Source organism: Gekko japonicus, unplaced genomic scaffold, assembly GCF_001447785.1.
Source record: "Gekko japonicus isolate JY-2015 unplaced genomic scaffold, Gekko_japonicus_V1.1 scaffold4553, whole genome shotgun sequence".
Taxonomy (NCBI): domain Eukaryota; kingdom Metazoa; phylum Chordata; class Lepidosauria; order Squamata; family Gekkonidae; genus Gekko; species Gekko japonicus.
The window spans coordinates 57,856-73,620 of NW_015160968.1; the positions used below are offsets into that span (position 1 = coordinate 57,856).

The 15,765-nt window shown below is 45.4% G+C and overlaps 1 protein-coding gene and 1 non-coding gene across 2 annotated transcripts in view; both read right to left on the reverse strand.

Moving 5' to 3' along the window:
• Positions 1-15,765, reverse strand: part of RFC4 (replication factor C subunit 4) — a 45,569-nt gene that overhangs the window by 21,005 nt on the left and 8,799 nt on the right. The window contains exon 4 of the mRNA XM_015425446.1: positions 3,358-3,437. Within this exon, the coding sequence (XP_015280932.1) occupies positions 3,358-3,437 (80 nt within the window). The remainder of the gene's footprint in view (positions 1-3,357; positions 3,438-15,765) is intronic.
• On the reverse strand, positions 1,430-1,501 carry TRNAA-UGC. Its single transcript has one exon. It is a non-coding gene; the product is annotated as a tRNA-Ala (tRNA).

The window sequence follows — 15,765 nt, forward strand, 5'->3', positions numbered from 1 at the left end:
TTGCCCAAGGTCATCCAGCAGCTGCAAGTGGAGGAGTGGGGAATCAAACCCAGTTCTCCAAGATTACAGTCCACGCACTTAACACCGAACTGGCTCTTTTAGGATTGCACAAACTGGGAAAGCTGTCAAATAGGCCATAATATGAGGCTGGTTGATAGTGTTTGGCTTGCTGAGTCACAAGCTGCATGGGCCTGCCCTGTCTGAGCTCTTGCAAACTCAGACCACAGTCTCAGTTTTGAACATTCAGGCTTGGTTTCCAGCTTGGTTTCCTGTCCATTGGAACCACGAACAGCCACAGAACTAAGCTGCTGTTCCCACGGTTCTTTGACCATGAGACTGCAAACAATCAGCCCAGTGTACCAACTTCACACCTCTCTAAGATCTTCTCCCCAAAGCATGGGATTAGCATATTTAGAGAGCTTATCACAATGCAGAATAGAATTACTGGCCGCTCCAGGGCCCTCCGACAAAGATACTCATTTCTTTGCTTTCTCTGCAACAGCGTCTTGGGCAAAATATTCACCCTACAATTAGTCCGGCAGTATTTTGCTTTTGTTGAGGAAACAGGGAACGGGAAGCAGCTGTGGCATTAGAAACCAAAAGATGCATTCGCAGATAAATGGCTTCCCGTATTGTTTTTAAAAACTAGTACCTTCCTTTGTGTTCTAGGGGTCCATTTCCATTTAAACCTTATGAAGCTGCCTTGGACTGAACCTGACTACTACTACTACTACTACTACTACTACTAATAATAATCTTTCAATTTATTAATCGCTCAATCCTGCAGAGCTTGCTGGCTTTGAGCAATTTACAGTTACTCAAATACACACAGGACTAACAATGATTCAAGGGGTAAGGGAGGACAACATATAATCTTTTTAAATCACACACGTTTGCAACCGACGGGGAGTTTGTTCAGCTGTGAGGACAGACGTGTTCCAACGGCATTTTTCCCTCGGCGTGGCTTGATGTTGTCAGCTTTCTCCAGGACTGCTTCTAGTTGCAGCACAGCACTGCCACCGCCTGGCCGGACAGCCCATTACAGGCTTCCTTAATGCCGAAGAGTTCTTTCTAAGCTTTCGGTCTTACGCGCTGGACATTCCGTTTTGCCGGCTAACACCTCCCCCACCGGGGGGTTTAGTGTGCCCACCCTCTCTAAGGAGTGGTACCCATTTTATCTACTCGCTGAAGCTTTCGAACCGCTGGGTGGACAGCAAGCTGAGGACAAGGCTGGTAGCTCACACCAGCACGGGGCTAGAACCGACAGCAGCTGTGTTCAGCCCAGATGTATTAACCAGAGGATAAATCCCCTGTGCCACCGCTCCCCTTAGTCCATCAAGATCAGTAGTGTGTCTACTCAGACTGGCAGCGGCTCTCCAGGGTCTCAGGCTGTAGTCCTTCACATCACCTAGTGCCTGGTCCTTTTAACTGGAGATGCCAGGGATTGAACCTGGGACCTTCTGCACGCAAAGCAGAGGCTCTTCCACTGAGCCACGGCCCCTCCCCGCCTTCTTAAGTTAGGCTGAATTCAGTGTACTTAAGTTCCCAATTGAGCCGGCTCTGGCTGGGACGGCGGGGTAAAAATTCAAATAAAGAAATAAATAAATTTATAGGTCTCTCTGTAAATATACAGCTCATTTCATTTTCCAGTCCCCCAAGAGAACATTTCCCACAGTTCAAGTTTAAGTCATCGCTGCAAGGGGGGGGGGGAATTCTGCAGTCAACAATAAACAAAACGGACTGAGTGGACACTTTTGGGATAGAAAGCGATTTTCAGGAAACACACATCCAGTGATTGGTCCCACCGAAAATTCCCTATTTCCTTTTTTAAAATTAATTTGTAAAGATTACAAATAAATATGAAGGGCAAATGAGTAGTCATACGGGATCTCATACCAAATTTGTGCGCAGGTGGTTCCCTTTGATCACATATTTCGTGGGAAATGATTTACTACCCTCAAACCGTAATTATCTGGAATGGATACATTTTTGATTTACAGGTGTGTTAGGCTGAGCTCTTACTATATAAATTTTGGAGGTGAAAAGTAGATCAGACTGAGTATAAGGCTGGTTATGTGCAATACACAGATACTGGGGTGAAATTGATTGAAAACACAGTGTAACATATTTTTCAGTAAAAAAAATAAAAAAAATAAAATTAATTTGTAAAATGTAATGGGTGGCTTTTGCTGTTATTTTTGTTTCCCCTGCCAACCTAGCAGTTCGAAATCAAGAAATTGCAAGTAGATAAATAGGTACCACTTCGGTGGGAAGGGAACAGCGTTCCGTGTGCCTTGGTGTTTAGTCATGCCGGCCACATGACCACGGAAACGTCTTCGGACAGCGCTGGCTCTTCAGCTTGGAAACGGAGGTGAGCACTGCCCCCTAGAGCTGGATTCGACTTGGACTACTTCATCTGATACCTCTAAAAGCCTGGTAACTATGGAATACCTCCATTGTGTAGTTAGAGCTGAACAAGCTATAGATATCATTTGTTTTCTTATCTTTTTGCTAGTCTCATGTTATGTGCATGCTTGTGCACTGAATAAAGATAATATATAATCAATATTATCTGGACTTGTTTCCTCTGTTGCAACCTGATTTCTAAGCCGTTCGCCTAAGGAGTCTACCACTGTGTTAATTAATTGTTTGCAGCCCTAGTACAGAGCTGGTAAAGAGCTAAGTCCGATAAATTAGGCAGGAGGTGGGATCTCTGCTCCTGACCTTAGTGGGGACTTTTTGTGAGAGATCCTGGTGGCAGCAGGGCTTTTTTTGTAGAAAAAGCCCAGCAGGAACTCATTAGCATAATAGGCTATACCCAACAGCAGACACTCATTAGCATATTAGGCCACACCCCCATGCATTCCCTTGGCTTGCCAGCCCTTGGACAGGCCAGGGAAGTCACGGGGAGGCATTTAAATGCCTCCCCGATCCTTCCAGGCCCCCCACCTCAGAGTCACTGGGGGGGGTCGCTATCCAGGCCTTCCCTCTGTAGCCACGCACACAGAGGTTTTGGCTGTACTGGGCGTGGCCAGCTCTGAAGCCAGCCGGAATTCCGTTCCTATGAGTTCCTGCCCAAAAATAGCCCTGGGTGGCAGTAACTACTGGTAAAGCCTGGAGAGTGTACAGACATTCTCATGGGGTTTAATTGTTGCTGAATGCTTGGTTTAACTCCCATCCCTGGACTGGGGTGAGAGAGAAACCTTCCTTGACACATATTTCCAAAGCGGGGGTTACACACATGTTTACAGAGTCATACACAATCAAATCATGAAAAGTGTAAACCTATTGAAGAACACAGACAAAATCGTCAGTTTCAACTGTTTTGTACTTTTAATGGTTTGACTTCAGACTTACCCATAGAGTTCTCTGGCTGCTGCCAAAATAGTAGAGGTCTTTCCAGTCCCAGGAGGGCCGTAGAACAAGAGATTGGGAAGCTGCAAGAGGAAAAGTGGTTTGTCATCCAATTTTTAGTGCATATAAACATCTTGTCTTTTTCTGGACATTTTTGCCTTTTCTGGACATTTACAATAGTGCATACAGTCGACAAGCAAAAAGGGAAACAACAAGAATTCAGATGCGTGTGTGTGAGATACCTTTGCTGTGTCCACACACACACTAAATTCCATTTACATCTCTATTGGTACTAGTCGCATAAACTTCCATTCACATGTCCAGCTGACTACTTCTATGAAGTGCTGTATTCTCTGGACCCCTCCCACTGACAGCCCCATCAGCTACTACTCTCTGCCAACTATTTTTTTAAAGAAGTCTTCTGATATAGTCATAAATATTGTAAAACCAGAAGTCTCCAAACCCATTTGCAGCACCAACTGCTCCTCCACCGAGACCTCTTTCAAATTCTCTTGTGAACTTTGGGGGGGAAGGGCAGTGAGGGGTAAGGCCTTTCACTATGCCAGAATGAGAGATCCACCTAAATCTTCTGGTATACCCTAAGGCAGTGGTGGCGAGCCTATGGCATGGGTGCCAGAGGTGGCACTCAGAGCCCTCTCTGTGGGCACGTGTGCATCACCCCAGCCAGGCCCAGACCATCATTAAAGTGTCGAATTCTCTGCCAAACAATTTTAAGTAAATGAAAGCATTTGGGATTGCTTTCCTTACTATGTTTGGATCATCTGAAGTTAATGTATGAGTTGTTTTTTCTAAAGTAAAACCTCAGTATTCAGGTTAAATTGCCATGTTGGCACTTTACTATAAATAAGTGGGCTTTGGGTCGCAGTTTGGGCACTCGGTCTCTAAAAGGTTTGCCATCACTGCCCTAAGGATTTGGGAGGGAAAGACTTGTTTTACTTTGTACCAGGGCTTCAGGAAAGGCAGTCGTTCAGTGACTCCCCCTCACGGTTTCTGCTTTTCTGAGTCTCAGTGCAAAGAAAGAGATTGTTTCTGTACACTCTAAAAAACTCGGAGAGGGGGAGGAACCACAACCAGGAAAAAGACAAAAAGGTGGTTTGCCATTGCCTGCCTCCGTGTGGCAACCCTGGGCTTTCTTGGTGGTCTCCCATCCAAGGACTAACCAGGGCTGACCCCATTTAGACTCCCGGATATGTAGGGTTTTCAAGGCTAAAGACAAACAGGTGGTTTCGCCATTGCCTGCCTCTGTGTAGACCCTGGACTTTCTTGATGGACTCCCATCCAAGTGCTAGTACTCCCAACCAAGTACGAGGGTTGACCCTGTTTGATATGTTGTCAAAGGCTTTCATGGCCGGGGTTCATTAGCTGTTGTAGATTTTCCGGGTTGTATGGCCGTGGTCTTGGCAATGTAGGACCTGATGTTTTGCCAGTAGCTGGGAAGATGCCAGTCACAGCTGCTGGAGAAACGTCAGGTCCTACAATGCCAAGAATGGAGCTGCGGTGGCTCAAGTGGTGGTTAAGACGCTGAACTGCAGGCTGTGGAAGGTTGGTAGTTTGGCAGTTCGAGACCCAAGTTGCCGCATGACGGAGTGAGCTCCCGTCTCTAGTTCCAGCTCCTGCCAACCTAGCAGTTCGAAAGCAAGAAATTGCAAGTAGATAAATAGGTACCACTTCGGTGGGAAGGGAGCAACGTTCTGTGCGCCTTGGTGTTTAGTCATACCGGCCACATGACCATGGAAACGTCTTCGGACAGCGCTGGCTCTTCGGCTTGGAAAAGGATTCGGATTTGACTGGCTTTCGAGCAAGGGAACCTTTATTTTTTTACAATGCCAAGACCATGGCCATACAACCCAGAAAATCTACAACAGCTAATGTCCCTGTTTAGTTTCCAAGATCTGGCTAGCCTGGGCCATCCAGGCCAGGCCGGAAGCCTACATTAACCTTCGGTTTCAGGAGGTAAATCTGCTCTTCTTCTGCAAATCTAGCTTTATTATGCTTTAATCTTAGACTTTATTCCTCTCGCCAACCATGAAAAGGCCTTAAGTGTTATTCAAAGATGACTTTGACTTGAGATATAAACACAGGGAAGCGAAGCGAAAACAAATAAATGGACGCAGTCTGAGGAATATGTTTGTCATCAGACTGCTGTTGTTTTACACATTAGCAGCTTTTCTTTCTGTAGAGAATCAGTTTGCTGTGAACGATTCTGGCTTAATTTATAAGACTGTTGTGACCTCTGGTGTTATGACAGGAAGATTATTTACTACTCCAGCAGATGGTTCGGATCAGTTGTTCTTTTGCAAAAGAAAAATACTGCTCCTGATCAAAAGAATATCTTTAACTTGCTCTTCCCTTCAGAAGTATTCAAAGTTAATACAGGTATATTTTTTTCAGCACTTTGCTTGATATGAATACCAGTGATCACTTCAGCATCTGCACATGTGATATGCCCACTGGCCTAAAACCAAAAAAAAAAGGCTTTCCCGTGCAGGGGGAAAGCTGACTGCGAACTTCTCTTTCAGTTCACTTTGAATCAAAAACAATAACTGGAATCTTTCACGGTTTTAAGCATAGGCACCGTTTCAGCAGAAAGCTATACTTCCTTATGAGGAAGAAACTCTTCGTTTTCAAAACCGATCATCGTTTCCCAGGCTCAAAATTATGGTTGGGAGACTAATTCTCTGTATGCTGTGGTCTCAAGGGAAAGTTAGGAAGCTACAAACTGTCCGTGATCCAGCTGGTGCGCAGCCAGCAGCCAATAAGAGTTTTAAAAATAGGGTGTAAAAATCCATGTCAGACCCAGAGGGTGTTAGATATTGTAACTCTGCATGCAAGAGGATCCGGGAGGGAGAGGGTTAAGAGAATTCTCTCACTGGGGAAGACTTGGCCGTTGGCCCCAACCTCTTATTGGTTGGATATTGAGCCTCTCTCAATAAATGAAAATATACTTTTCCAGCCACCGACAAAAGCATTTGTTTTTAAATATCCTCTCTTCAGTAGCTTTATCCTACAAGACAGAAAACGGGGGTTTCACTTTCCTGTAACCATCATTCATTGAGTTGTCTTCTGTGTAGGCACACACTGGGACGGCAGCTGACCAGGTCACCCGCGGAGAGATTCATTCTAAAGCTTAAAAACTCACCTAGAGGGCACCTCTCCCCCTCAGAGCCACGGCAAGCTGTTTCTTCCCGCCTAAATGGTCACACAGTTGATGGGGGGGCGCCCTTTCTCTGTCAGTTCTTCCTGAGCCGCCGTAATGACAGAAAAAAACAGAATTCGCAAAGGGGCAGGTAGGAAGGAATGTGTGCCTGCACAGAAGACAACTCAATGAACAACAGTTACAGGTAAGTGCAACCTCATTTTCATCTTCAGTCTTCTGTGCAGTACCACACTGGGATTTCACAAAGCTACAGACCCAGGAGGTGGGGTGAAGTTCTCACCTGTTATGTCAGTTAAACGAGGATAGCGGGACAGTCCTACCGATCCTTGACTCCCTTCTAGCTTGCAGACCCAAGGCATAATGCTTTGCAAAAGTGTTTGCGGAGGACCACATGGTTGATCTCCAGGAGTGGAACACCTCTTAGAAGGCAGCTGAAGAGCCTTGTGCCTTGGTTGAAGGAGCACAAACATGCAGAGAAGAAAGCACACTTGCTTGTTCATAACAAAGTGTTACTGCTCTTACAACTCACCCCGACAAGGACTGAGAGGGTACTGAGGTAGCTTCCCCAGGAGGCACGGGCTGGGGTCCAGCAGGGGCAGGTCACAGGAAAGGTTGCAGAGAGGAACCAAAGTCCAGTCCAAAAGCCAGGGTTTCCAGAAGGCAGGTTCAGGGTTACCAAGTACTTACCGCGATGCGGCGGGGGACACATGATCCCCAGCCGGAACAAACACCAAAACATGAAATCATTACAGGGATAAGAGAGGAGTGTCCTTTGATAGTTCCCATGCGCTCCCATTTCTCCTCCGTGCCTTTTGTAAAAAGGTGCCATTTCAGAAGTAGATACAAGGATTTTTTAAAAGTGCCTTTTGGCCAAGACGTAATGAGAGACCTTGATATAGATTACTGTATTCAGACTAAGTTTAGTCTATTGCCTTGACCGGCAACTAGTTTTAACTGGGACCAACCAGACTAGCTGGCGTTTGTCAGAGTCTGGAAGCTAAGCAGGGTCATCCAATATTAGTACTTGGGTGGGAGACCACCAAAGAAAAATGAGGGTTGGTATCCAGAGGCAGGCAATGGCAAACCACGTCTACTCATCTCTTGCCTTGAAAACTCCATGAGGGGGCTCTAGGAGTTGTCTGCAACATGATGGCACTTAATACACACAGCAAAGGGCTTCCCTGTACAATACCACCCAACAGAGTGAATTTTGTGCCAGGATTCTGTAACTTGCGAACTGATCCGCATTTAGTGAACACATACAGTTGCCTTGTATTGAGTCAGATCATTGTTCTATGAAGGTCCGTATTTTCTACTCAGACTGGCAGCAGCTCTCCAGGGTCAAAAGCAGAGGTCTTTCACATCACCTGCTGCCTCACCCTTTTAACTGGAGACGCTGGGGGGGTTGAGCCTGGGACCTTCTGCATGCAAAGCAGATGCTTGGTTCTTCCCAGATATAATCTGTGATGGAGCAAGAACAAGATATTTTATGTATCGCTAGATTTGTGCGTTTATCTATGACTTACACAGGCATCCTCCAGAAAATAAAGTCTGCAACAATTCATGCTTTAAACAATTACAAATATTAATTTGTAGGATGAGGAATGGTATGGTATAGCCTGCTGTCAGATCTCAGAAGCTAAGCAGGGTGGGCTCTTGGAAGGGAGACCACCAAGAAAGGCTCTGCAGAGGAAGGCAATGGCCAACCACCTCTGCTTCTCACCAGTGTTCCCTCTAAGCTGAGTTAGTGTGAGCTAGCTCACAGTGTTTTAGCCCCTGGCTCACACAATTTTGTCTTCGCTTAGAAAGGATGGCTCTAGAGCAAAGTAGTTTGGTGCAGTGGCCAAATCACCTGCTCACCACTTTCATGCCAGTAGCTGACAAAGTAGAATTTTTGCTCACAGGACTCCACAGCTTAGAGCGAGCACTGCTTCCCCCTCACCTTGGAAGCCCCTTGCTGGAATTGCCATAAATTGGTTGCAGTTTGACAGCACTAACACACATGATTTGTACTTGAAAAAAATCTGATCTTTTTAAAAGCTCTGCTTATGTTTCAGATTTTTTAACATGCTGCAATTGAAATGGATGGAAAAGGGTCAGACGGCCTCATATGGCGATTTTTCCACAGACCATTGAACATTAATGTCTTTACTTTTATTTACTTGGTTTATAGTTCGCCTTTCTCACCGAGTCTCAAGGCAGGGTACATAGCCTAAGTCAATGCGATGAATAGAATATGACGTGTGATAATCAAGATACAGACATCTGAAGCAAGCACAGAATATTAGACATGATTCATGATGCAGATACGATGCAGAGAAATTGTAACACAGAAGAAAAGAATGCAGTGACAGCAGAATAAGACATGAAGCAAACCGATAACACATCCTGTACACAGCGGTACAGTAGTCCTCTTCCCTTCACAAAAGTGCCTTCCTGAATCGTTCTGTTATAATACAGCCCTATTAGCATTATTTTTTAAAAATGCCCCCTTGAACAATTCCGTTTTAAATAGTCTGCACTGCAGAACATTGAACAATTCCGTTTTAAATAGTCTGCAGAACGACAGAAGCACGGGAGGCTTCCTGACCTCCTCAGGCTAGGATCCAGCTGCCTTTTTAAAGGCAAACAAACTTAGAATTTCTTCTGCTTCTACGGCTGGCCTCAGATTATCACAAAGGATGCCTGTCAATCTGTTTTAAAAGCTACCGGCCATTAAGGACCTAGAGGAACACAAGTGCAAAGCCTCCCTGCCTTCCCACTCCTGGACATGCCGAACTAAGGGCTTGATTCTTTGAGTTCCAGCCTCTTTGCTGCAGAATGTGTTGGAGTCACACCATGGCTGTATTCTATAGAAGCGTGCCAGGGATACCCAAACAGAACTTTGGGCCAAATGGCTACTACCCCAGTTCTTTCTGCTATTCTAAACGTAGAGGCTTGGTGTTTGTAAAGCGCCAGTTTTCCATAAATGAACTCATTGAGTACATTGACAATGTACGCTCAGATTTCATGCAGGAATCCCTTAACTGATATTAACGCTACTGTTGGGTGAAGTGCGCCCTAATCCTTTATTTAACTTAATGGCTGTATTTTTAGCAGCTGCTATTCTAAACGTAGAGGCTTGGTGTTCGTAAAGTGCCAGTTTTCCATAAATGAACTAATTGAGTACATTGACACTGTACGCTCAGATTTCATGCAGGAATCCTTTAACTGATATTAACGCTACTGTCGGGTGAAGTGCGCCTAATCCTTTATTTAACTTAATGGTTGTATTTTTAGCAGCACTGTAACATGACCAAGCCGTGCTGCTTCCAACACTTGCCAATGATGAAGTTATAATACCTATAGCCACCACAGTCCAGTTAAAGGTAAAGGTTCCCTTGCTTGAAAGCCAGTCGAATCCGACTCTAGGGTTGTGGTGCTCATCTCCGTTTCAAAGCCGAAGAGCCATGTGGCCGGCATGACTAAACAACAAGGCACACGGAACGCTTTTACCTTCCCACCAAAATGGTACCTATTTATCTACTTGCAATTTCTTACTTTCGAACTGCTAGGTTGGCAGGAGCTGAAACTAGGGATGGGAGCTCACTCCGTCATGCGGCACCCGGATCTCGAACTGCTGAACAACCGACCTTCCACAGCCTGCAGTTCAGCATCTTAACCACTTGAGCCACCGCAGTTATGAGATGATAAAAGCTACTGAGAGCCAGCGCAGTGCCATGGTTAAGAGCTGCGGACTCTAATGTGGAGAGCCACAGCACAGCACACGAATCTTCACTGCATGACTGAAGGTCAGCCACAGCACCCATTTTGTGGCCAGGGTCCTCCTACGGAAGCTGTTTTGTGGCTGCACCCACACCACGTTGTGTCAGAACTCCAAAGGCGCCCCCAAGCTCAAAATGGTTGAGGACCCTGAGATATCTATTCATAAACAGAAATACAGGCTTCACCAATAAACTAATGAAGGCTTAAACATGCTTTCTACAGTGCACACTGGACCACGGTGGCTCAGAGGTTAAGACACTGAGCTGCAGACCGGAAGGTCTGTAGTTCAGCAATTTGAGACCCAAGTGCCGCGTGACGGAGTGAGCTCCCATCTCTGGCCCCACCTCCTGCCAACCTAGCAGTTCGAAAGCAAGAAATTGCAAGTAGATAAATAGGTACCGCTTCGGTGGGAAGGTAACAGCGTTCCGTGCGCCTCGTCGTTTAGTCATGCCGGCGGCCACATGACCACGGAAACATCTCCGGACAGCGCAGGCTCTTCAGCTTGGAAACGGAGGTGAGCACTGCCCCCTAGAGCTGGATTCGACTGGCTTTCGAGCTGGGGAAACCTTTACCTTACAGTGCACACTGGCCTATGGAACGTGCTGATACCAGATACAGTAGGAATGGCTAGTATTACAATTTTGAAAAGAAGTCTACCAATGTTTACAGAAATATTTGCCAGCGCACCTATCCGTATACACTGAAGAAGGGAGAACCATGCAAGCCATCCCAGGCTCCTTGGAGGAGCCCCAACCCAACTCAGTAAAGAAGTGCAAGGTTTGGTTTGTTTCTTAGAAGCAGCAGATACTACTACTACTACTAATAATAATAATAATAGTGTGCCATGAAGTCACAGCTGACTCACAGCGACCCCAGGACCAAGAGGTTTTCAAGGCAAGAAATGAGCAGAAATGGGCTTTCCGTTGCCCTCCTCTGTGTAGCAACATGGTCTTCCTTGGCGGTCTCCCATCCAAGGACTAACTGTGGCCAACCCTCCTTAGCTTCCCAGGCAATAAGACCGGCCTATCAGGCTGCCGCTATTACCTACTCCATTTACTTCCTGCCTTTTGCTCCAGTGGGGACCCAAAGCAGCTCACTCCATTCTCCTCCATTTTATCCTAGCGACAACTCTGCAAAGTAGGTCGGGATGAAAGTATGTGACAGGCCTAAGGTCACCTAGCAATCTCCCATGGCACAACAGGGTTTCGAAACTGTGTCTCTCAGATCCTAACCCAACACTCTAACCCAGGGGTATCAAACATACGGCCTGGAGGCCAGATCGGGCCCCCGGAGGGCTTCTATCAGGCCCGCAGTGGAACTGCATGGTTGCCACTAAAATTTTATTTTTCATTTTCCCGACTTTCCCTGACCAACATTTGTCAATTTCCCTGACCACCATTCAAATATAACCACAAGTTAAAAAATGAATAGGTCAGTGCTCCCTCTAAGCTGTGGAGTCTTGTGAGAGCAAAAATTCTACTTCGTTGAGCTACTGGCATTAAGGTTGTGAGCGAGCGATTTGGCTCCTGCATAAATTAGTTTGCTCCGGAGCCCTCCTTCCTGGGCTAAGACAAGAATGTGTGAGCCAGAGGCTAAAAAACTGTGAGCTAGCTCACACTAACTCAGCTTAGAGGGGCACTGATCGTACTGCATTAATGCAAGGTAACGTTCCACTCTACAACTACACAAGTCTCAACTGCAAAAATATTTGTCAAAGAGATATCAGCTTCTTTCAGCATTAACTGCAGCAACATCTGTTTTGCAACTGCACCAAAAATTACACCAAGATACAAATTTCAATTCAAGTAAACTCTGAATGCTAACAAATGACATAACATTTTTGTTATTGTTTTAAAGGTACACTAAAAATTCTATAAACGCTCTATCTAAAATGGCTGGGAAAGGGCATCATTAAGGTTTCCTTGTATTCTGCTACTTCTCTATTCCAGTTGCCACAAGAACAGATCACGCTCTTGCAGCAGCAGGTCAAAAATCCACGACTTGAATATATTTTAATCACAATTTCCCTGACTTTCCCTGACCAGTTTTCATTTCCCTGACTTTCCAGAAAGTGGCAAACCTGAACTGGCTGTCTCCTGCTGCTGCTTCCAGTTCTGCTGCTGCTGCGTCGCCGTAGGTTTGCAGCTTACAGATACACACACCTGAACAGCATACTCAAGATTGCAGCAGCACAGACATTTTGATGCAATAACTCAGAGCAAGAGGTGTCAGTTATCAGACACGGTTAAATAAACAAAATATTGCAAGACTGCTAACATTTTAAGCATGTTTTCATTTTAAGTTAAAAAAAAACCCTTTGTGTTTGTGTCCTTTATAAAGTTTATATCTCCGCTACCTGGCATTACATTTTATGACACACATGGCCCGGCCCAACAGGGTCTCGTTTATGTCAGATCCAGCCCACATAACAAATGAGTTTGACACCCCTGCTCTAACCTCTGTGGCATGCTGGCTCTCAGATTCCTAACACTAACACTGTACAATTCTAGTACTACTTGTCATGAATTATGCTCATGATCCTGCCAAAGTTACTCAGGTTTCACTGATTTTGAGAAGGAACAGACCCAGACGCATGCTTAATTCTTCCGATGAAATCAGCATGAGCAAATCCTGGCTGGATTTCATCCTGTACTTTCAAAACAAGTGGCAGAGAAGAGTCCAATTAAAAACGTCCATAATTAACCGTAAGTCCTCAGGACAGTAGACCTAAATACATAATACAGATGTGGCTGGTAAAAAGCTTGAGAGCTGATGTTTATCTTTTTGGACATCCAGAAATAGGAGGTGGACAGAGATAGATGACGACCGGGTGTTGTAAGAACAGGATACTTTAATAAGCTGCCTTCTATCTGTGACGAAGACTCCACAACATTCCAGCTCCAATTCCAGCAGTTATGAATTATGACTGCTTAGAACGATATTCTAATAGGTGCAGTCATCCTAAAATTATGAAACGACTCCCAACAGTGGTTGGGATTCAAGCAACTTGGACACGCCCAGTGGCATCATAGTCTCTTTCTCTGAACACACACCCATAATTTATTTACAAGTTGCTTTTGACAGTCTCCTCGTTTCCCAAAGCCAGCTGCTGTTGTTTGGCATGGAGAGCTTCCAAGTGAGGAGGGGACATCCGAGGCCCCTTGAACATACAGAACTAATTGCTTCTTTGGACCCCAGCCAATAACGTGTACTCTTCTCACCCCAGCCATAAATGACATTGGGAATAATACTGTTTAGCTTGGTCACGTTCACTACAGCACAGCATAAACCTCAGTACAACCTGAGTGTTAAATTTAGTTCTTTCTACCTGAGAAGGAGCAGAAAGGAAAGTTAAACTCGGTGTATTGTCATGTCCATAAACTGTTCCTGGTGCGGCTCTGTCAGGTCTAAAATAGTCGACTCAAAATAGAATAGCCCAGCTGGCTCTGGAAGTCATACTGGGCACCAAATATCAGGCTTCTAGAGAGAAATGACAGGATTTTAGCTCCATGGGGAGATACTGCTGCAGCTAGCTACCAAACGAGCACGTAGTAAGTCTCTCTTTTCAAGGCTAGATCCCAGCAAGACGACAATTTATTGGGTCCTAAAGAAAGGAGCTGCGGTGGCTCAAGTGGTTAAGACGCTGAACTACGGGCTGTGGAAGGTCGGTAGTTCAGCAGTTCAAGACCCGAGTGTGCCGCATGACGGAGTGAGCTCCCATCCCTAGTTCCAGCTCCTGCCAACCTAGCAGTTTGAAAGCAAGAAATTGCAAGTAGATAAATAGGTACCACTTCGGTGGGAAGGGAACAGCGTTCCGTGCGCCTTGGTGTTTACTCATGCCGGCCACATGACCACGGAAACGTCTTCGGACAGCGCTGGCTCTTCGGCTTTGAAATGGAGATGAGCACCGCAACCCTAGAGTCGGACTCGACTGGCTTTCAAGCAAGGGAACCTTTACCTTTTTAAAGAATCAACAGCAGCCTAATAGCCTAGCCTTGCCTAGCCTGATCTTGTTGGAAAGTAAACAGGATCGGCCATGGTTGGAAGGGAGACCACCGAGGAAACGTCTTCAGACAGTGCTGGCTCTTCGGCTTTGAAACGGAGATGAGCACCGCAACCCTAGAGTCGGACTCGACTGGCTTTCGAGCAAAGGGAACCTTTACCTTTTTAAAGAATCAACAGCAGCCTAATAGCCCAGCCTTGCCTAGCCTGATCTTGTTGGAAAGTAAACAGGATCGCCATGGTTGGATGGGAGACCACCGAGGAAGAGCAGGGTCACTACGCAGAGGAAGGAAATGGGAAAGCACCTCTGTTCATCTCATGCCTTGAAAACCCTATGTGGGGTTGCAGCAAGTCGCATGTGAGTTACCTCTTCATTATTATTATTATTATTATTGTTGTTGTTGTTATTATTATTATTAAAGAAAGAGCTCCCTCACAGAAAAGATTTCCCTTTCTGCCTGAAGCCCCGTTCCACTACAGTATCTCACACCATCCCGGAGTATCCCCACCGCCCCCGCCCCAGGAGCAGCTTTTGAAGAGCTGTAGTGAAAAGCGGAATCAGCAAAAATCTCTTCTGCAAACTCATTCCATCAGAGGGTTTTTTTTTAACTATATACCAACCAAATATCTCCTTTGATATTCCAGTGTAATTTTAAAAGGAGTTTTGTCGTGCTTCTTGCAATGCTAGCACTTTGACAATTATCTGAACTCTAGAGCTACTTAAGTATAACTTTGCCTTCACTTACACAGCAAGATTTGTGATTATCCCAGGGAAACAGATTATGTAACGTGAAACGATGAATTTCTAATCATATAGCCAGTAGGTGAACCCGGCTGTCAGCATGCAGGTAAAACAAAAACAAAAACCCCTGCACAATGGAGCCAGATACAGCCAAGGGATTTTTAAAACAAAACAAACTTCAAAGTTTGCAAACAAATCTGGAAAAAAATTAATAAAGGCATGGAGGGTTTAAAATCTCCTGAAGTTAAAGAAAATAATACAATCTTACAACGGTACATCACAAGATCTCAGCTGCCATCTCGGGAGCAATGCTCCCTCTAAGCTGTGGAGTATTGTGAGCAGAAATTCTACTTTGTGAGCTACTGGCATTAAAGTTGTGAGTGAGCGATGTGGCCACTGCATAAATCAGTTTGCTCTGGAGCCATCCTTCCTGAGCTAAGACAAAAATGTCTGAGTTGGAGGCTAAAAAACTGTGAGCTAGCTCACACTAACTCAGCTTACAAGGAACACTGCTCGGGAGTGGCCTAGCAAACCACTGTGATGGTTGGTGGCAGAAGATACTCCCCTCCAATGCTCCCTCTAACCTGTGGAGTCTTGTAAGCAAAAATTCTACTTTGTGAGCTACTGGCATTAAAGTTGTGAGCTAGCAGTTCGGCTGCTGCATAAATTAGTTTGCTCTGGAGCCGTCCTTCCTGAGCTAAGACAAAAATGTGTGAGCTGGAGG